At 41.2% G+C, this 23,203-nt stretch overlaps 1 protein-coding gene across 2 annotated transcripts in view; it reads right to left on the minus strand.

The window, feature by feature from the left end:
• Window positions 1-4: 4 nt before the first annotated feature.
• The window catches only part of PDZK1 (PDZ domain containing 1), a 37,988-nt gene continuing 14,789 nt past the window's right edge, over window positions 5-23,203 (minus strand). For both annotated transcript variants that reach the window (XM_059134976.1, XM_059134977.1), the window contains exons 2-9: window positions 21,518-21,729; window positions 20,604-20,853; window positions 18,583-18,719; window positions 17,538-17,733; window positions 15,020-15,216; window positions 10,225-10,455; window positions 2,614-2,904; window positions 5-1,117 (exon numbers count right to left, since the gene is read on the minus strand). In XM_059134976.1, coding sequence (XP_058990959.1) covers window positions 1,064-1,117; window positions 2,614-2,904; window positions 10,225-10,455; window positions 15,020-15,216; window positions 17,538-17,733; window positions 18,583-18,719; window positions 20,604-20,853; window positions 21,518-21,727 — 1,566 coding nt within the window. In that variant the 5' untranslated portion in view covers window positions 21,728-21,729 and the 3' untranslated portion in view covers window positions 5-1,063. The remainder of the gene's footprint in view (window positions 1,118-2,613; window positions 2,905-10,224; window positions 10,456-15,019; window positions 15,217-17,537; window positions 17,734-18,582; window positions 18,720-20,603; window positions 20,854-21,517; window positions 21,730-23,203) is intronic.

Below are 23,203 nucleotides of genomic sequence, written 5' to 3' on the forward strand. Positions count from 1 at the left end.
AGCGTTCAGGTATATTATCTTTATTGATCTCCTTTTAAGTTAGTATTATTTGAGAGTGAATTACCGTACATTCAATTTGGTGACAATGTCTCATTTTTTTCCCTTTCCATCTCTCCCTCATGCTGTAGGGTAAAACAATGAATAACTCTTAAATGGAATAAGTAATTTTCCTATTCTAGCCCCTACTTTCTCCACCTGTGAAAGGAAAATGCTGGAAAGTTTATAGAACATTGAGAAATGCAATTTAAAGAAATCCTTAGTTTTATTACCAGGAAGTCTCTTAAGATCTTACTCCGAATTTTATTATGTTTTGGGTTTCTGGAGACAAAATGAAGGTTAAAGCGTAAAAGCAAGTTTACCAAAAACAAAAGCATTATTAAGACATTATCAGCTAACATGGAAGATTCCAATATACTCTAAAGGCATTCTTTTTTTTTTTTTTTAAAGATTTTATTTGTTTATTTTGACAGAGAGAGATCACAAGTAGACAGAGGCAGGCAGAGAGAGAGAGGGAAGCAGGCTCCCTGCTGAGCAGAGAGCCCGATGCAGGACTCGATCCCAGGACCCCGAGATCATGACCTGAGCCGAAGGCAGCGGCTTAACCCACTGAGCTACCTAGGTGCCCTCTAAAGTCATTCTTAATGGCATATCTATTTTAGCAGCCACAGCATTCTTACAAAAGCATAGTCTTAATAGGCTTATCTGCTCAGAACTTTGTAGCAGCTCTCACATATACAGATTTATGAATCATCATTAGTGCTCAGGGAGCCTATAAAATTAAGAGATAATTGTCATACAGAGAAATGTAGTGAAGCTGAAAGCTTGAAAGAGATCACATGAAAAGAATCTGGTCCCCGCCTTACATTGACCATAAATAAGCCATCTATTGCAGTAGTCACCCCCAAGACAAATGACAACAGAAGACAGTCCCACATGATGAACCGATTCCCAGAGGAGTTTCTCTCTAACAGAAACAGTAAATGGGTGGCAGCTCATTCTTAGGGAAAGGATTCCTACTAAATACCCAGAAACAGCTGTCGGCCAAAGCCTTTATTTGCTCTCATCACATCTCCGTATCTTCAGAATTGGAAGAAGAATGTGAGGCTGTACTGTATGCCTGTGCAAAAGAAAACAAAAGATCTGTAAGTGGGAGAGCGTGAATGGCAACAGTTGCATGACTTAAGGCAGGGAGTAGAGTCACTCACTAGAAGCCAGGTAACCTGAATTTTACACTTGGCTTTGTTTCCAGCTTGCTGTTTGACACTAACATTTCTTAATATCTGTATATCTTTTCTATAAAGCTAGCACAGGCCTATTATTGACTTGCTATGGAAATATAAAATTTTTAAAAGACACATAGAATGCTTTCTTTGTTGAGCAATCAAGAATGCAAGGTCAGTGGCTATGGTGTGTGCTGTGGTCTGAATGTATCTCCCCAAAATTCATATATTGAAATACTAATCCTAAGGTCAGGTGATGATATTAAGCAGTAAGACCTTTGGGAGGTGATTAGGTCATGAGGGTGGCGCCCTTGTGATTGGGATTAATGCCTTGTAAAGAACCCGCCCCCTATCCCCTATGTGAGGACATAGCAGGAAATTGGTTGCCTATACCTGGGAAGAGGGCCTTCCCCAGACATCAAATTTGTCCTTCAGAAAAATAAATGTGTGTTGTTTGTAAGCCACCAGTCTATGGTATTTTATTATAGCACCCTAAACTAAGTGTGTATTCATTAATAAATAGTATTTAATTTATGACCAATCCGTAAAATTAAAGTAAATGGAATAGAATTTAATGGAAAGAAGAATGATATAAAATTTTTAGAGCCTTGGCTTTGCCATACATTTCTATGAACATGGACAAAAATAGACTTACCAAGGATTTTAATACAAATACAGAGTAATGCTTATTCCTCCCTACTAATAAAACACAAATACCTACCAATTATCTTAAAAACCATGCATTTTATGCTTACCATTATTAACTAGGTACTGTTTGAAGCACGTTAATCTTAGTTAATAGGAAACAAACAGGGCTGCCAGAGGGGAGGTAGGTAGGGGGGTGGAGTAACTGGGTGACAGGCATTAGGGAAGGCACTTAATGTGATGAGCACTGGGTGTTATACACAACTGATGAATCACCAAACTCTGCCTCTGAAACGAATTGATTTTAAATTTTAAAAATTAAAAATTAGTAATTTTTAAAATAGCCTTAGTTAATATAATCCTAATAATAATCCTACAAGTCATCCTTGGTTTACAGGTGGGGAAAGTGAAGCAAGATCAAATAAATCCATTTGCAAGGCTGTTACGTGGCAGAACCAGAATTTATACATAGTCTGATTCGGGTTCTTCTGGTGGTTCCATTATAATTTTGATAAGCTTTTATTTATTGATATTTATCTGAAGAGTTACTGTCAACTCCATGCTATGAAAAAGTAGCTTGTCCTCCTACCACTTCCTCTCCACCAAAATAATTTTATTTACTTGTTGCCTTTGTAATTTTCTAGTATTCTAGGAAATCTGTGGTAAACCTCGATCTGAAGTGTACTTATTAAGGACTTTATCATTCCCTGATAGTTGACATCACTGAAGGAATTCTACCATCACTCACTCGTTCTTTTGCCATGTGTGAATCATGCTCTGGTTCTGCCGGTGTTTCTTCTTTGGAATCAGTGGGGGCATCCAGTGGATCAGCCATGGAGGAAACAATAGGGATTTTCTTAGCCTGGAAATATTCATAGGCCTTCTTTCCACAGACTAAGAATGTGACATTCTTCCCACTGCTCTGGATTCTTTCTACCACTTTCTCATAGGGTTCATCCACCACGTTCACTCCATTCACTTCGATGATGATATCCTCATGCTCCAGCCCTGCCAGCTCAGCGGGGCCGCCCTTCTGTACCTGTGAAAAGAGGTTCTCAATTACTACTTCCAAACATGGATAAAAGAATGTTAGATTAGCTTCCCTTCAGAGGAGAGAGGAGCTTGAAAATGTCTTCTTAACCATGTTATTTCTCCCTGAGATATAGAAGAAAGGTGCTATGATGCTTTTCTGCTTCTGAAAGCTCCAACTTCCATACTCAAATGAGTACCATTGGGAAGAGGGCTCCAAAATGACAGCACAAGGAGACTCTGAACTCCCCTCCTCCTACAGACACCAAATCTATACCTACATAAATAGCAATTCCTCCTGAAGAACTGAGGGCTGATGGAGCGGCTTCAGCACCAAAAAAAAAAAAAAAATAGATAGGCTAGATCACAGAGAGGACAGCAGGAGAGATGGAGACAATAATGATGAAACCCTCACCCTTGACACTACAGACTGCAGTAGGGAGGGAGAGCATGAAGGAATCTGCACACAGATTCCCCAGACCTGGGGCACAGGGGGGAAAAATAGCAGTTTAAAGAGCAACTAGGCTATGAAGGGAACCATTTTACTAACCCTGGAGCATCCTCCAAATGGTAGGGAAACTGCTGTAGCTCTCCAGGGTCACAGGTACTAGCAAATACCACTATTTACATTCCCTCTGCACCTTGACAGTGTAAGACAGGCCCAGGGTCCAGGTGCTCTAGCCATTCTGCCACCACAGCAAACCCTCGACCCTAGCTCACACCAGCTCAAGGTGGGCCCGTTATAGCACACACCAGGACACCCTCAGCTGTCTCACCAAATCAGTCATGGCATAGGCACCCCCAAGATCACCCCAGCCCATGCCTGCTTCAGCCATGCCACCAGAGCTGGCTCCACCCAAAGCCACTAGGTACACACAGTCTACACTGGGGACATTTTTACACAAGATTACTTCTTTAAGACAGGGAGAGGTAAAGGTTTGTCTAATTCATAGAAACAAGCCAAAAGGGAGACAAAATGAGACAGAGGCATATGCTCCAAATGAAAAAATAAGACAAAACCTAAGAACAGAACAAAACGGAGATAAGCAACAAACCTGAGAAAGAGTTCAGAGTAATGGTCATAAAGATGCTCACCAGACTTAAGAGTAAATGAATTCAGTGAGAACTTAAAGAAATAGAAAATATATTCTTTATCTCTGATTGGTTTTTATAGTAACTGAAATTTTAAAACCACTACAGGGAATCAGCAGATGATACAGAACAGATCAGTGATCTGGAAAAACAGTTAAGCACCCAAGCTGAACAACAAAAAGAAAAAAAAATTAATTGAGATTAGATTAAGGAATCTCTGGGACAACATCAAGCATAGTAACATTCATGTCATAAGGACCCTAGAAGGAGAAGAGGGAAAGGGACAGAAAGCTTATTTGAAGAAATAACTAAAAACTTCTCTAACCTGGGGAAGGAGACAGACATCCAGGAAAATCCCAAGCAAGATGAACCCTAATTTAAATGTCAAAGATATTAAAAGATAGAGAATCCAAAAAGCAGCAAGAGAAATGCAACTAGCTACATACAAGGGAAATCTCATAAAGGCTGTCAACTGCTTTTTCAGTAGAAACTTTGGGATTATATATATAATCCCACTCCCCCTCTAGCCTGCAAAGGGCTGAAAGGAAAAAACCTACATGCAAGAATGTTCTACCCAGCAAGATTATTTTCAGAATCGAAGGCAAGAGTTTCCCCAGACCAAAGTTAAAGAAGTCAAAACCCCTAAATCAGCCTTACAAGAAATGTAGGGCCTCTCCAAGCAGAAAAGAAAGGCCATAACTAGAAGAAAATTATGAAAGGAAAAAATTTCACCAATAAAAACAAAAATATAGTAAGGTAGTAGAAACCTAGTATGAAGGTTGAAACACACAAAAGTAGTAAAACCAATTATATCTTTTAAAAAATAAGATTTGCAAAATAAAAAGATGTAAAATAAGACATGCACTAAATGTGGAGGGAAAGGAATAAAAATGTATGGCTTGGGCACCTGGGTGGCTCAGTGGTTAAGCCGCTGCCTTCGGCTCAGGTCATGATCTCAGGGTCCTGGGATCGAGTCCCGCATCGGGCTCTCTGCTCGGCGGGGAGCCTGCTTCCTCCTCTCTCTCTCTCTGCCTGCCTCTCTGCCTACTTGTGATTTCTCTCTGTCAAATAAATAAATAAAATCTTTTAAAAAAAAATGTATGGCTTTTAGAATGTATTTGAATTCGGGAAATCTGGATGTCTCAGTTGGTTAAGCATCTGATTCTTGATTTTGGCTTGGGTTACGATCTTGGCTGTGAGATCAATCCCCCTGCATCAGGTTCCACACAGGGCATGGATCCTGCTTAGGATTCTGTCTCTCCCTCTGCCCCTCTTTCCCCTGTGCTTGTTTGTGTGCTCTCACTTGCTCACTCTCAAAAAAAAAAAAAAAAAAAAAAAAAAAAAGTTTGAAATTAACTAACCATCAACTTAATACACAAGACTGCTTTATAGGCTGCCTATAAGAGACACACTTCAGGCCTTAAAGACACGGGCTAAAAGTGACAGACTAGAAAAGACACCATGCGAATCGAAGCCAAAAATAAAGCCAAGGTAGCAATGCTTGCATTAGATAAAATAGACTTTAAAACAAAGACAGTAACTAGAGACAAAGATACTATCTAATGATAAACGGAACAGTCCAACATAACAATCGTAAATATCTATGCACCCAACACGGGAGTACCAGAATACATAAAGCAATTATTAATAGACATAAAGCAAGAAACTGACAGTAATACCATAATCATAGGTGACTTTAACCCTTCACCTACATCAATGAATATGTCATCCAGACAGAAATTAAAAAGGAAATGGTGACTCTGAACCACACATTAGCCCAGATAGACTTCACAAGTATATACAGAACATTCTATCCAAAATAGCTAAATACAAAATAAAAATAAATAGCTAAATACACGTTGTTTTCAAGTACACATTGAACATTCCCTAGGATCTCATGTTAGGCCACAAAGTAAGTCTTAATAAATTTAAGACTGAAATCATATCCTGCATCTTTTCCAACCACAACAGTATGAAACTAGGTATCACAAGAAAAAATCTAAAAAGAACACAAATAACGTACTACTAAACAATGGGTCAACCAAGAAATCAAGGAGAAAATAAAAGAATACATAGAGATGGGGCATCTGGGTGGCTCAATGAGTTAAGCCTCTGCCTTCGGCTCAGGTCATGGTCTCAGGGTCCTGGGATCAAGCTCCGCATCGGGCTCTCTGCTCAGTGGGGAGCCTGCTCCCCCTCTCCTGCCTGCCTCTCTGCCTACTTGTGATCTCTCTCAGTCAAGTTAATAAATAAAATCTTTTTTAAAAATTAAAAAAATATACATGGAGACAAAACACAATTCAGTCTTTGGGATTCAGTAAAAGCAGTTCTAAGAAGCTTATGGAAATGCTGCCCTACCTCAAGAAACAAGAACATTTCACTTTAACCTTATGTCCAAAAGAGCTAGAAAAAGAACAAAGTCCAAAGTTAGTCAAAGAAAGAAAAAGATCTGAGTGGAAATAGAGACTATACATATATATATATATATATATAAAAGGTCAATGGAATCAAGAGCTGGTTCTCTGAAATAAAAACAAAACTGTATACCTTTAGGCAGATTCATCAAGAAAAAAAAGAACTCAAAAGGAGAAACGAAAGAAGTCACAACCAACACCATAGAAATAAAAAGGATTATAAGAAACTATTACGAAAATTTAGAAGCCAATAAATTGGACAACGTTCCCTCTTGGCACTTTTACCCAGCATAACACTGTAAGACCTAGCTGTAAGAATCAGACTATAAAGGCATCCAAATCCAAAATTATTATTATTTGCAGATAACATACTATACATAGAAAACCCTACAGACTCCACCAAAAAATTAAAATAAATGAATTCAGTAAAGATACAAGATATAAAATGAATACACAGAAATCAGTTGTGTTACTATACACTAATAAAGTAGCAGAAAAAGAAATTTAGGAAACAATTCTATTTACAATTGCACCAAAAAGAGTAAAATACCTAGGAATAAACTTAACCAAGAAGGTATAAGGCCTGTACTCTGAAAACTTAAAAGAAATTGATGAAAGAAACTGAAAATGACAAAAACAAATGGAAAGACATTTCATGTTCATAGATAGGAAGAATATTGTTAAAATGTTCAAACTACCCAAAGCAATCTATAGATTCAGTGCAGTTCCTTATCAGAATACCAACAGCATTTTTCACAGAACTAGAACAAATAATGCTAATTCGTAGGGGAACCACAAAAGAAAGCAAAACAGCCAAAGCAATCTTGAGACGGGTGAAGAAAATTTGGTATATCACAATCCCAGATTTCAAGATACACTATAAAGCTACAGTAATCAAAACAGTAGTACTGGCACAAAAAATAGACATGTCGATCAATAGAACAGAATAGGAAACCCAGAAATGATCCCATACTTATATGGTGAATGAATCAACAAAGGAGGGAAGAATATATAATGGAGAACAGAGAGTCCCTTCAATAAAAGTTCATATGAAAACTGGACAGCTACCTAAGAGAATGACCACTTTCTCACATACAAAAAAGGTGGAAAAATGAATAAATCATGAAGTAAAAGGTACAGCTATAATGTTGTATGGTGACAGATGGTAGCTATGCTGTGGTTGAGCTTAGCATAACATATAGAGTAAGGAAGAAAATCCCATTTACAATTGCATCAAAGAGAATAAAACACCTAGGAATAAACTCAGTGAAGGCTAAGAAGGAGATCTGAAAGGCCTATACTCTGAAAACTGTGAGACTAATATTAAAGAAAGAAACTGAAGATGACACACATAAATGGAAAGATATTCCATGATCACAGATTAGGAGAATTAATAGTGTCAAAATGTCCAGACAACCTAAGACAACCTACAGCTTCCATGCAATGCCTATCAAAATTCCAATAGTGGTTTTCACAGAACTAGGAAAGATCCTAAAATTTGTATGGAACCACAAAGATCCTGCATAGGCAAAGCACTCTTAAGAAGAAAAAAAGAAAGCTAGGGTCTCATAATTCCAGATTTCAAGGTGTGCCACAAATCTACAGTTATCAAAACTGTGTAGTACTGGCACAAAAGTAGACACATAGATCAATGGGACAGAGTAGAGAGCCCAGAAATAAACCCATGCTTATATGATCAATTAATCTACAACAAAGGAGGCAAGAATATACGGTGCAGAAAAGACTGTCTTCAATAAATGTTGCTGGGAAAATAGGAAAGGTACATGCAAAAGAATGAAACAGGACCACTTTCTCATACCACATACAAAAACTCAAAATGGATTAAGACCTATAAATATGGAACCTGAAAACTAAAACTAAAAATATGAGACCTAAAACTCCTAGAAGAAAACACAGGCAATAATTAACTCTGGCATCAGCTTTAGCAACATTTTTCTAGATCTGTCTCCTCAGACAAGGGAAAGAAAAGCACAAAGAAACTATTCAGACTATACCAAACTAAAATGCTTTTACACAGCAGAGGGAAAGCATCAACAAAATGAAAGGGCAACCCACTGAATGGAGAAGATACTTGCAAATGATATATCTGATGAGGGGTTGAAGTCCAAAATATATAAAAACTCCTACAACAACAAATAACAACAAATAATCCAATTAAATGGACAAAAGACCTGAATATGCATTTTCCCAAAGAAGACACACACATGGCCAAGAGACACAGGAAACAGGAAAAATGCTCAACATTATTAATTAGGAAATGCAAATCAAAACCACAATGAGGTATCACCTCACACCTGTCAGAAAGGCTAGTACCAAAAAGATGAGAAATGACAAGTATTGGTGAGGATGTGGAGAAAAGGGAATGAACCCCAGTGTTGCTGCGGGTGGGGATTGTAAATCAGTGCAGCCCCCATGGAAAACAGTATGGAGATTCCTCGAAAAATTAAAATTAGAAATACCATAAGACCCTTTGATCCCACTTTGGTATCTTCCCAAAGAAAACAAAAACACCAATTTGAAAAGATCTGTGCACTCCTATGTTTATAGTAGCATTATTTCTACTAGCCAAGGTATGGAAACCACCTAAGTGCCCACTAATGGATGAATGGATAAAGAAGATGTGGCGTGTGCATGTGTCCCAATAGAGTATTACTCAACCATTAAAAAAAACAAAAACAAAAAACGAAATCCTGCCATTCACAACTATATGGATGGGCTTAGATAATATTATGCTAATATTATGCTAAATAATATTATGCTTAGAAATAAGTCAGACTGAAAAAGACATGTGCCTTATGATTGCACATATATGCAGAATCCAAGAAACAAAACAAACAGAAATAGACTCAAATCCAGAGAAAAAAACTGACGGGTTGCCAAAGCAGAGATAGATGGGGGATATGGGTAAAATAGGCAAAGGGGATTAAGAAGTACAAACTTCCAGTTATAAAATAAATAAGTCACAGGAATTAAAAGTACAGCTTAAGGAATATAGTCAACAATATTTAATAACTGTATGACACAGTGGTAACTACACTTAACCAATGATGAGCCTTTGTAATATATATAATTATTAAAACACTATGTTGTACACCTGATATAACATTGTATGTCAACTATACTTCAATTTTTTAAAAAAATCATTAAAAGCATCAGAAAAAAAAATGTGTAGCATTACAGTGATTGAATGTCATACTATAGATCTGAGTTGAAGGCACTAATTCCTCTTCATAGGTTCCCTTTCTGCATTCCCAACTTAGGAGCCATAAGGATGGTCTTCTCATGGTCAGTCCCTACAGGCTAGGGACATTATGCCAAATGTGTAAGTTACCAAGTATCACTCCCACTCAGAGCTGACAGTGACTGTCAACTACAGTCACGCCGAATCACTCTATTTGATTTGAAAGCATCTAAAGACAAGTAGGTGTTTAAAAAAAAGAAAAGAGGGGGCGCCTGGGTGGCTCGGTGAGTTAGGCCGCTGCCTTCAGCTCGGGTCATGATCTCAGGGTCCTGGGATCGAGTCACGCATCAGGCTCTCTGTTCAGCGGGGAGCCTGCTTCCCTCTCTCTCTCTGCCTGCCTTTCCGTCTACTTGTGATTTTTCTCTGTCAAACAAATAAAATCTTTAAAAAAAAAAAAAAAAAGAAAGAATAGGGGTGAGCTTAGGCTGTACTAGTCGCTGTCTTAAAGGGTGAGGACCATGACAGCATTTGTTTAAACCCTCAGTGTATGCTTTCCATGTAAGCTTTTTACTACGCCATCAGTGGCTGTGCTCATTGGGCTGCTAGAACTAGAGGACCATACCTCTTTGATGAAGGAGCCTGGCTGACCCTGAATGGCATTTAAGTGAAAGCCACAGCCATTTTCCCCTTTAACCAGCCAGCAAAGTTTAGGCTTATGATCTCTTGCTTCCTCTGTAGTATCTGGACTTGACACTTCTGGAGGAGTGGGAGCCGGCATCGGAGCTGGAGCCTCCTTGATGGAACCATTGGGCAGTTCTTGACTTTGATAGTAGAGAAATGGAGAAAAATGAGCCTTTTGAAAATAAAGGGGGAAAAAAACATTAATTGTAAGTATGAGTAGTTCTACTTTACGAAAAGTGCTAGCTTCATTCACAAGGTGTCACCCATGTTCCATAAGCCTGGCGGATACATCTGATTGTGGTTGGGAAAATTTCTATGCTACCCCAACCGCAAAACATGTAAAGAAAGATGGAGCTTAGCTATGGAGTAAACAAATGCACAAATACACAAAAACCAAAAGTGTACAGAATGCCACGCAAAGATCCCAAAATAAGTAACAAAAATGCTAGTTTCTTGTGACTTGCCCTGTAACTCCTGCATAATAGGTTCATCGGGCCCTTTTCTCCTCAATAAGATGGTCTTCAGAGCTCCTTGAACACATCAGAGAAAGTGCAACAGAGCAATATTTTTATCACCATCTGAAGTACACAGAGTAATTTGTTGTACTCATTTTACTATTTTTTGTTGTAATCATTAGCTGACACTCCTGTTAGGCCCAACTCCTCACCATCTTTAAATACTTCTAATCCATCTCCTCTCTCAGACCATCCATGTGAAGAAGGAAGTGAAAGTCTTGAATACAAAAGAGACCTAGAACAGGAAACACATGACTGATTTTTTTAAAAGAATTAAAAGCTTAGTAGACTGTGGGTTTTAACTGAGAGAACTAATAGGGTAGATTGGGTATGATAAGATCCTGGATCAGCAGTTAAATCACTGCTTACAAGTATCTAGGACATTTGTTAGGCAAGGAGTAGAAAATCAAGCAATTGCAAGTGAGTACAATGTGTGCTCTGCCCCAGATTGTACTGTTCAGCCACCTGGTTAAAATTAGAATAGGGTCCTCTGGTTATCATTTCTCTCACTAACCACAAGACCACATCTTCCTTTCTAAACAAGAGTAGCACCAGTTAAGAACTCCTAAGTTATCCAGGTCAACTAAATTTCAGAGCTTTCAGTGATATGCTTGCAAATGTCCCACATTTCTTTCTGTCTTTACAATGTGGAAAGTTACCAGTGACTCATTACATACAAAAATACCTGACATCACTACCCAACAGGCAAATCAGCTGTATGAGATAGTAGCAGCTGACCTTGAAGTACCATAACATTAAACACTTCATGAGGTTTTATGCACTTTCATATATTTGGGTGCCTAGTTATGTGCCAAGAACTGGTTTGTTTGATTCACCTATAGATCTCAAAGATTCCCCCCACCACCAGCCACCCACCCCTGTATAGAACCTACTTTTAGTATATGTGCTGCCGAAGCAAGCACTGTACAGAACCTACTTTAGAGGGCTTTTGTGGGGCGGGGGGGGGGGGGGGGGGACAGGCATCTTTTCAGATCAAAGTTCTCTCTTATATTAAACCAGAACATTACAGAGAAATCATTGTCATAAAATCAGGAGGGACTGGAAAAGAACTGATGCCAGAATCCCCTTTACAGCAGCCAGAGCAGTGACCTCCTGACTTCTGCCTAAACTTTTCCACAAGCTGGAAGGTCACCACTTGGCAAAAATGGCTACCCTGTTCCTGGCAGCTTCATGTGTCAAGCCAAAAGCTAGCTCCCTATACATTCTCTATTTAGTTAAGCTATGCCCTGTAGAAAACCCCAAAAGTAGGGGCTTCTTGCATGTAATAACCTTCTGAATTCTTTTAAATATATTTTTTTAATTTTATATACACACACTATATTTACCACCATTTTTAAATTCATTCATCTGTCAGTGGACACTTGGTTTGATTCCATCTTTTGGCTGTTGTGACTTAATCTGTGGTCTAACATATGGTCTGTCCTGGAGAATGGCCCATGTACCCTCGAGAAGAATGTGTTCTGTTGCTGGACAGAGTGCTCTGTATTTCTGTTAGATCTAGTTAGTTTCTTATGTTCAAGCCCTTGAGTTCCTTATCTTCTGACTGGTGGCTCTATCCATGATAGAGAATGGGATATTGAAGTCTCCCAACCATTATAGTAGAATTGTCTATTTCTACTTTCAACTTTGTCAGTGTTTGCTTCATTATTTTCCAGCTCTATTAATGTGTAATTAATAAATTGTATATATTCAAGGTGTATGGTGTAATTTGATACATGTACACATTGTAAAGTGATCACCACAATCAAGGTAATTAACATATCTATTACCTTACATAGTTACCATTTAGCCTTTTAAATTCTTTTTTTTTTTTAAATTTTTATTTATTTGTTAGAGAGAGAGAGAGAACGCCAGCACACCAAGCAGGGGGAACGCCAGGCAGAGGGAGAAGCAGGGTCCCTGCTGAGCAAGGAGCTCGATGCAGGACTTGATCCCAGAGTCCTGGGATCATGACCTGAGCCAAAGGCAGACAACCAACTAAGCCACCCAGGCATCCCTAGCCTTTCAAATTCTTGAAAATGTTCTCCTTTCTTCCCCAAAGTCTACGCTTAGTCAAACTAAATATTCATATGGTGATCTCCAAAAACTCTGCCCTGATTTCCTTTCTGGACACTGGCCTTCTTATAGTTATGTTCTCAGAGCTGGACACAGTGTTGTCTTAACAAACATAACATATCTATGTGCCAGGCATTGTTCTAAATGTTCTAAATACTACCTCATATAACCCTTCACAGTAGCAATCCCGATCTTACAACTAAGCAGGCAAACACAGGGAGGGTAACTTGCCCAAGATCACATTATGGGTCATTTAAAGTATGGTCTGAACAACTCCGGACAGAAAGACTATCATCTCCAAAAGCCATGTGTCAGTTAAGGTAACTTTAAATTGCCTTTTGGGGGGTGGGGGTGGCTACTTAGAGTATAATCAGGTTTCTGGTCTTTTTTGTAGTCCTCAAATCAGGTCTCACCATTTGGTATTCATACAATTTAGTTTTAAGTTAGTTTAGTACCTGAAATTTATTCCTGTTTAAACTTAAACTCATTAGTTTTTACCCTTCTTCCTATCCTGACTGGATATTTTGAAAACAATCTCTAGTAAATTAATTACCCATCAATACATTAAGCCGTCCATATGACTTAAGTATGTTGAGTATTTTCCATGTTGTCATCCAAATTTGGTAATAAACTTGCTGAAGATAAGAAGCCTACCACTGGAGTCATCTATTCAGACTGACACTGTTCCAATATCAAGGATTCTTCAGGTAAGGTTGTACAACTAGCTAAAACCCATTTTAAAAACCCATTAACTAAAAACCCATTAACTGTTCTATCGTCCAGTCCAACTCACTCTTTAATCTTCTTTACGCAAGTATCTTGAAATAGTTCATCAAAATGTGCTGAGAGGGTATATGGTATAATGAATTAAGAACCTGCGTTCAGGGTGCCTGGGTGGCTCAGTGGGTTAAGCCTTTGCCTTCGGCTTGGGTCATGATCTCAGGGTCCTGGGATCAAGCCCCACATCAGGCTTTCTGCCCTATAGGGAACCTGCTTCCTCCTCTCTCTCTCTCTCTCTCTCTCTCTCTCTCTGCCTGCCTGTCTGCCTACTTGTGATCTCTGCCTGTCAAATAAAAAAATAAAATCTTTAAAAAAAAAAAAAAAAAGAACCTGCGTTCAAATTCAGGTTGGGTTCAAATTTAAAAAGTGGGTGACATTTTTTTTAAATGAAGTTTAAAGAGACTAAGAAATTGCTAATCTATAAAAAGGGACTAATACCACACCCTACCACATTCCTCCTCTGTATCATTTATGCACCTTCAGATGCTTCCATTATTGTGTATCGCATGGAACAAGTCCATCTTTGTTCATCTTTATGACCATGACCTAGCGATGGTACGTAGAAGGCCCCCACATGTCTGTTAAACTAGTCTGAACACCTCACCTCCTGTGATAAAATTAAAAGATTATTAAGAAACAAAACATTCAGATAACACCAGTTGTGATTAAAAGTTGAGAGCAAATAAGGTTAGTTTGACACTAGGGTTAGTTAGTCTTGGTGAGTCCGTGATTCCATTTCCTTGCTAAGGGCTTAGAAGCTATTTAAAAATCCTTTCTAGGGATGCCTGGGTGGCTCAGTCGTTAAGCATCTGCCTTTGGCTCAGGCCCTGATCCCAGGGTCCTGAGATTGAGCCCACACATCGGGCTCCCTGCTCAGCAGAAGGCCTGCTTCTCCCTCTCCCACTCCCCTTGCTTGTATTCCTTTTCTCACTGTCTTTCTCTCTCTGTCAGATAAATAAAATCTTAAAAAAAAATAAAAATAAAAACCCTTTCTAGTCTTTTATGTGGGTTAATGGAATTCATTGGCCTATGGTTTAAAATTCCATTGCTTCCTATTTGGGAAAGCTAGGGTTACATCCGCCTTTTCCCAGGCTATAGTTCATAGATTTTTCTTAGATCACCAAGAGTAATTCTTTAGTTACATTTGCAAATTCTTTCAAAATTTTGAATCTAAGCATTTAAAACTCATGTACCTACTACTTGGCATTCTCTTATCACTACCAGTTTGAACTTCAGTGCTGCCTTAATGATGATTGCTATGCCCTTCCAATTTGAAAATCAAAGTGGTAACTTAGCCAAAGTTTGAGGACTTGAGGGCATGGACGCCAACCTTAATGCGTGAATGTACAGCCTTAAATTATTTACCAGTCTATACATGTTGTCCGTCTCTTTGTCTACCACCAGCAGCGAAGTCTGATCTCCTCCCTTTCTAATCATTTCCACCACACTGTCATGATCCAGGGATTCCACAGATTGGCCGTTGACAGCGACTAACAGGTCATTGTTCTTCAAACCAGCTTCCTCTGCCGGACTTCCGGAATCTATGTCCTTGATGACTTGACCTACCCTCCCCAAAAGTGAAATAAAATTATCAGAAAAGCCCCTAAGTTAAGCTGTAGCATTTCTCTGCTGGGACCCATTTATTTTATCAGATGAGATAGATTTAAAAGTCATTCTGAATACTACTGCCCCGCCCACCAGCATCCAAGGAAGATGACAAGCACACCATCCAGCCACATTCCCTGCCCACAACTTACTCCAGGAATAAACTCAGCCATTACCGATGAAAGGATCTTAAAGAAAAGAATCATGTTGTAACTAAACACATCTGAGACATAATCTGGACAAAACTGCAGGCTAAGCATTAAGAGTGAGCAAGTTCCCAGGAAGTCAGTGAGCATCCTTGTACCCATACATCTTATGTAGATGCTAAGCCATTAAAATGGGGCAGAAAGAAGAAAGAAGAACAAAACCAAAGAACTCAGAGCCTAAGAAACACATGCTGGTATTTTAGTAGCAATTGGATGTATTCAACTATGAATGTGTTTGTGTGTGCATGCCTCAAAGATGCATCTTTACCCTTCCTCTCCTCACTTGAACTGCCTTCACCAGATGCCTTTAGATCTCTCACACTTTTTTTTGTTCCTCCCACGATTTTAACAAGCTTGTTTCACTTTTCCAGCTTGCTGCTGGGCATCTCCAAGTAGATAGCCCATAGTCCCCTCAAATGTAACATGTTCAAACCAAAAGTCATCTCTGCTCATCTCCCCCATCCCAAAGCTCCTCCCCTCAGTCACCTATTCATGAAAGCACCATCACCCCAGTCACTGACATCAATTCTTCCACAGTATCCACTCCCCGTATTCCAATCAACTGCTAGGTCATTTGATGCTACCTTAATGTTTGACACATCTCTTCTGTGGTCCCACTTCTTCTCCCTAAACGCATTTCATCTAGTTCCTGCCTGAAATCTACCTAACAACTACCACACCTTACCAACAGCTCTCCCTGTCCCTAATCCTTGCTTTCTCCAATGCAGGTCTGCCTTCAGATTCATCTTGATGCAATGTCTGACCAAGTCTTCCTGGGTACAACAGCACAAGCACAGACTCTAGAACGGAACAAGATCTAAATTTGATCCCAGTTAAACTATAACTCTTTGTCCCTTATAATAATTCCTGTATCTTTTCCTAGCCCTCAGTTTCAGAAATTCTTCTTGCAGAATTATTAGGAGTCACGGAGATTTCTAAAGCCCCCAAGATGCTGCAGGCTTAATTTTTGTCTCTCACACTGTTGAAAAAAGTTTTCACTCCCCATCAACTACAGAGCGAAGTTCAGACTCTTCAGCCTGGCATTAAAGGTCCTCATCATCTCTTTCCAACCTGCCTTTCTGACATGCTATTCTGTGCCACAGATCAGATGCCGATCAAACTGCACCCATGTTTCCCTGAGTGGTTCACACAATCCTATCCTCATGGAATGGCCTTCGCTGTCCCCACACCATCTACTTGTTCAAATTCTATTCACACTACAAAGGCCTGAGCTCAGGTGCTATCTCTACCATGAGGCCTTCCAGTACTTTTTTAGTAGGAAAAATTTGCTCCAACCTTGAATTCCAATAGTACTCTACCCCAGTTTATGGTGCCCCGCACCCTCCACCTTCAGTCATGGACATACGTGTTGTATCTCCTCTACTAAGTAGTAGGCTCCTTGACTGAAGAATTCCTGTTTGAGTCACTTGATATTCTATAAGGCCCTGAAGATGTTTTTATATAATTCATCAAATGTTAATTTGATTCATATTACTATAAATAGACATGATGAAAAGAAAATAGCAACGTCTAGAACAACAGTTTGCTAATGGCCTGACCCTGCATTCCTTTATATAGTCAACTTCCCTAAAAGGACCTTAATTCTTTCCTTGTTGAGTTAGAAGGAATCAGAAAGATTTCGGATACTATTTGATTCCCAGACCCCAACCCACACCCCTTACTCAGATCCAGAACTAATTCTGCTCAAGAATTCTCAACTTTGCATGCTAGGACAGCACATTCGTGGCTTGAAATTGGGAGTATTTTCACCACAAAAAATATAAACAAAAAATAAATCAACAAATGCTACAAATTAGGGCATTTTTTTTTCCCAAGAGCAAATTACAGCATACTACTGCCCAGATCCAAAATTCTGCCTCATCATTCTGCTAAGGAAACCTTGAGATGCCCACCATGGCCCCCATGGAAAATGATCCAGCTATGCTCTCTAGTCTCTCGCTGTCCCCTCAGCAGCTGGTAGGGACTTGGGGGCCTAAAAGAACTCCGGAGTCAGAGTGGCTGAAGAACTAGATGGTTATACCACCAAGTTTTCTGTCCTTCTAGTACCTTACCCTTCTGTTCTGGGCCTGCCCTTAGATAGAAACCATAGCCATTGCTTCCCTTCTTCATCTCCACAACCCGGGGCTGGTGGGGTAGCAATTTCAAACTGGCTGTCTCTCTCTTGAATTTTATCTTCTGCTCAGCATGGAGCTTGTCAGTCTCCTTGTCCACCAGCAGGAACACGACACGGCTTCCAGAGTTCTTCACCTGCAACAGCACACACAGGTAAGACCCACAGCCATCGCCAAGAACAGTGTGGGAAGCAGGAAAGTTTCTTCCTGGAGACACACAGTCTCTGGACTTGATAGAAAATAATAGAATGTAAGGCCCAAGTTTAAACTATGATACTCTTTCCTACCATCTCACTGGTCAACGCTATCTCCATGTCCATAACTGTGTCTGCCTTTGCTAAGTATGACCTCACCCACACAGATGCTAACTGAATCCAAGTGAGAACTAGAATTCAGAAAACCCAGAAATGTACTTAAGCGAGGTTCTTAAGTCTAGAAAAGGAGTTTGGAAAAGCATGAAAAGGTCTACTTTGAAAAATTATTCTACCAAGAGAAGATCAAGTTGGTCAGTTTTCAAGGTTCCATATGACCACAAAGGAAAACCTCAGAGGGTTATCCATGTGTCAGGGAACTGTGCTGGAACATAAGATTTGGGGTAACATGTCTTCCAATACTCTCTATGTGTAGCTCTCTATCCATCACCACATTGGTTATCTGCCAGCTCATATTAAAACATTTTATTAGAACACTGACTTTGTTATAAATTCGGAGGGGGCTCCCAATCAGGTACAAATAAGATCCAAAAGCTAAAGTTAACAATACTTTAGAATGCTTTTCTCTAAAAACCTGAAACCAGCAAAGGCCTTATTCCAGAACCCCATGTTAACACTGCTGACACCACTAGTGTGTCTGGACCCTCTTAATGCAAAGGGTTGGTTAACCTCTCATCACTATAATCCTCCCATCATAAATTGCCATTCATGTCTTCCTGTCACTTGCAGTAAGAGTAGAGTGAAAAGTAAGGAAAGTCCCCTTTGGGCTATACCTTTGCCACCACTTCCTCGTGGCTGGCATCTTCAACATTCTCTCCGTTCACTTCAATCAAGTGATCCCCAGCCAGGACACCAGCTTTCATAGCCACACCTTGAGGCGTTATATCAGTCATATACACTCCCTTTTTACCTGAAAGGGCATGGACAAGCATTACAACTCTATTCCATGGAAAGTCCAATTATAAAGGGTTTTCTCCCAAAAAGGCAAAATTACAACTTCCAATTTTTAGGCTAAGTCAAATAGCCTGGGGCTTCTGATCTGGAATTAAAATTATAGCTCCTGGCACAAAAGCTTGACATGGTGGATGTTGATTGGTTGGTTTCTATTAATCCGAGTACAATTTCTGAGCCCCGCTGAATGCAAGGAAAGAATCTCAGAGGGCAGTGGCCTCTTCAGGCAGAAAGCACCAAGCTGTGCCCTTGCTGCTTCATTGTGCCTTACTCCCATTCTTTGCCTTTGTGGAATTAGAAGGCTTCTGTTCCACTCTGTCCTCTTTAATTAGTACCATCGCCAACCATCATACGCCAGTGAAGTCCCGAAATCTCACTCATTCCGGCTTAAGAGAACAGAGGCGCAGAAGGGCAGGCACACATAGTCAGTCTGGATTAATAGATGATGTGACTTAGGTGCTTCTTATAGAAATGCTGCCAATTCTTTCAAAATACTAATATTTCAACCTGGTCAAAGGGTAACTTCATAAAGACAACATTAGTGATTTATAAGGAATAACAGTATAAACTGCTGCCTTAAAATTTCTCCGGTTGCTTTATTATATATTTGTCACGAAGAAAAGATTTTCTTTATAAAGCTAATCGAAACCATTTATTATGTATACTAGCACAAGAGTCCAAGGAGTAGAACCTGAATTATGATAACTTTTACACCATTTTGCTGATAATGGACTTCTATGAAACACCCAGCTTCCCTTGACCACCTGCACCATTATGTTTAATAATGGACAAACTTGAGAAGTACATTTTTTTTTAAGAATTTATTTATTTGACAGACAAGAGATCACAAGTAGTCAGAGAGGTAGGCAGAGAGAGGAAGGGAAGCAGGCTCCCTGCTGAGCAGAGATCCTGATGTGGGACTTGATCCCAGGACCCTGAGATCATGACCCGAGCTGAGGACAGAAGCTTTAACCCACTGAGCCACCCAGGCGCCCGGAGAAGTACCTCTTATAGCTACTTTACATCACTTGCTATAGGTTAAATAAGACTTGGAAACAATTTATGTCTACTATTGCTCGGCTCTTTATGATTTACTCAGTTATGACCCGTGCTTCTCCAGTAGCAGAAAGAACGTGGGAGGAGCAACATTCAAGGTCGAACCCAAAAGTTTTATGTAGCCTCTGTGTCTCCCACCTACATGACAGAGACACCATCACAGAACCACGGGCAACTGAGCAAAAGCCAGCCTGCATCTCTATTCATTCTAGAAACAGATCTTCTAGTACTTCTAGTACTTCCTGTCAGACAGAGGCACCTCAGAGCAGCGGAGGCTAGCTAGGCACTACTTCAGTGTCCCAAGAGGGTGGGAACTAGTATAGGCACCTCGGAAACTAGACCAGGGTCTGCCTCATCAACAGGTGCTCCAGAATTTGCCGAATAAAGGAGCATCTGGGCACTCAGAAGTGAAAAAGTAGCTATTCGAAAGTAGCTATGATGAAGAATCTCCTTTTTCTTGCCCTTTCTTTCCCTCTCCCCTCCCTCCTCACCCTAAGGCAGAAAGGAAAGAATAACAAAGAAGCATCAGCCTCTCACCCTCTAGCCTCTAAGGCTCAGCCCAACAAACACTGGGGCACAGCAGTGCCCAGCGCCCCTCCCTGCCCTGGGCTGGGTCCAGTGTTTGGATCCCTCATTGCGCAATCGTCAAAGCAAGGGAAAAGGCCAGGGAGGGAGGGAGGATGGGAGGGAGAAGCTGCAGCTGGACAGCCGGAGCATCTGAAAAATCTGCCAAAGAAGTCATTAACCAGTAATATCTTTCTTCAGGAAAGGCCACCCTCGAGCTCACCTTGGACAGTTTTCAGAGAGAAGCCGTAGCTGTTCCCCTCCTTCACCAGGTAGCAGAGCCGTGGCTGGGTCCAAGTCTGTGCTCCTTGGTTCACCACAGAGGGCAGCTTCTTATCATTCAAACTCGGCTCCTTCCGACTTTGACTCAACTCTTTCAAGTCTACCTGTTTTTTCATTGCTTTCTCATAGGAATTCCCATCCAGGACTAGCAAAGTCACTGAATTCCCACTCTTCCTGACTAGATCTACAACCTAGGAAGAAGAAAAAGATCACTTTAACCAAGAAGCCCCCATAGGGGATCCTCACCATCTGGCTCATTCTCTGCATCTAGAGATTCAGATTGCTGACCCCTGAAGCCCAAGGAGTCAGCAGATGGGGCCCCAGCCATCCGTACCCCATCCCTCCTAAGATCCAGGGGCAGATTGGAGGGGACAGGGCTCTAGCACTGTTGTAACCTAGACTGTGGCCCAGTCCCAGCTGGGCCAATGGAAACAGCATGGCATAGTGGAAGGAGCATCCACTAGGGGGGTAGGGAGAACTGGGGCAGGTCAGACCATCCATGGGTTCGCTGCATGAACACATGAGCAAGCGAAGTTCTCTGAGCCTCTGAGCCCTCTTCTGTGGCATGTGATATGGAAGCTCATGGGTTGTGATAAGGGTTCAACAAAATCATGAATATGAAATTGCCTAGCATAGCTCCTGGCATATAGCAAACATGATGCCTATGGACTCTGACACTATTCAATCTAGGACTAGTTTTACAGTTCCCAGTTCATTGGAAGGGACTTGAGTAGCAGGCAGAAGGTAGGGCCATGAAGGGGGTCTGCCTTGCCAGTGGCAGCTGGGAACTCTCTGCCGACCCCAAAAACTAATCAGTAGAGATCCTGGAGGAAGAACCCCAGAGAGCCCACTCACCTGCATATGCTCTTCCTTGTCCACAAAGACACCATTGATCCTAAGAACTCGGTCTCCATCCTGGAGGCCCGCCTTCTCTGCCGGGCTCCCCTTCTCAACCACCCGGACCAGGTGGCCGTCAGTGTCCTTCTCGATTCGCAAGAAGAAGCCATAGCTTTGTCCTTCTTGTTTAGACAGTTCACATTCTCGCGGATGGAAGGTGGAAGCCATTTCTGTGATGAAAAACAAATGGATAAACCCATAGGAAAGAAAATCTGCTTGGAGATAGAACCCTTGCCCTCCATCCCCCATAATCCTATTCTTCTAACCATGCCAAACCTAGACTGCAGCCAACACTGGGGGCACAGGGGCCCACCTTCTGGACCTTGCTAATGATTTCCAAATCTATTCCCCAAGGGTGATCTCTTTATTTGAGTTTCAGACCCATGTATTTGGCTGTGTCCTGGACCACAGATTTTTCAGTTTCAATAGGTCTAAGACTAAATTCCTCTCTGTCCCCTGATCTAAAAAAAAAAAAAGTAGCTCTAAATACCTGACCTAAAAAAATTTTTTTTTAAGATTTTATTTATTTATTTGACAGAGAGATCACAAGCAGGCAGAGAGACAGGCAGGGGGGAGGGGGAAGCAGGCTCCCTGCTAAGCAGAGAGCCCGATGCGGGACTCGACCCCAGGACCCTAGGATCATGACCTGAGCCGAAGGCAGGGGCTTAACCCACTGAGCCACCCAGGTGCCACTGACCTAAAAATTTTTAAGAAAATCCAAGCCCACTCTCATTCAAATAGGTGACAAGCCTCCCAAGGACTAGGACTAGGACTTGAGGATAAATCTGTGGGCAAGACAGACCTATCCTTTGCCCCCATATCAGGGAGAACGTATTTTCACAACACATAGTGAATGATATGCTAGGAAAGAACAGATTTGATGAGGCAGAGTATAACAGAGGATGTTGGGAGTAGGGAATGAGACAGGCAGAATTAAGAATGGCCTCCTGGGAAAATTATTTTCCTAAGACCTGAAGGATGGGTGGGAGTCAGGGGAGGGAGGACAGGATCAGGAAGACCTCAAACAAGTAAGAACAAAGACAGCAGCCCTCACAGCTGGCCTGATCTATTGGAGAGGAGATAGAAAAGCGGTTGACCAGGACCCTGAAGCTCTAGCCCAAGCAGAGTAGAGATGCCCCACAGAGAAAGAACTCCCGTGACCAGGTCTGACTTCTCCCACCCGAAGCAGCCTCTGCCTCCATCCGTCCTCCCCTTCCTTTGGCCCCACTGCCAGAGCAAGGTCTGGGGCCACAGAAGAAAGGACAAGCGTGAAAACCACCAGCCTGTGCTTGGGCACCCACTTCCTACGGGGAAGGCTGCTGCTGGTGTCATCCATCTCTCCTGGCTGAAGCGTTTTCTTTCACAGGTGAATAAGAGTGGGGACCAGAACGGCTGGTGCCAGGCGGAGGCGGGGAGCAGAAGGCTGGCCTCTGCTGCTGCCACTGCCCGCAGGGCGAGCCATGTTTGGCTCGTCACGGTTGCCTACCAGTAAATCAGAGAATAAACCGTCTGTCCCTTCCCTCCTAGAGGGACAGGGACGGATGAGCATGGAGGGTGGGGTGGAGGAGAGACAGCAAAGTGCTCCAGGCTCCCTAGCAGCCGCAGCACAGTGATTCCAGATAGCCATCTCTGACCTTCATGCCC

This window comes from Mustela lutreola, chromosome 10 (genome assembly GCF_030435805.1).
Source record: "Mustela lutreola isolate mMusLut2 chromosome 10, mMusLut2.pri, whole genome shotgun sequence".
Lineage (NCBI taxonomy): Eukaryota > Metazoa > Chordata > Mammalia > Carnivora > Mustelidae > Mustela > Mustela lutreola.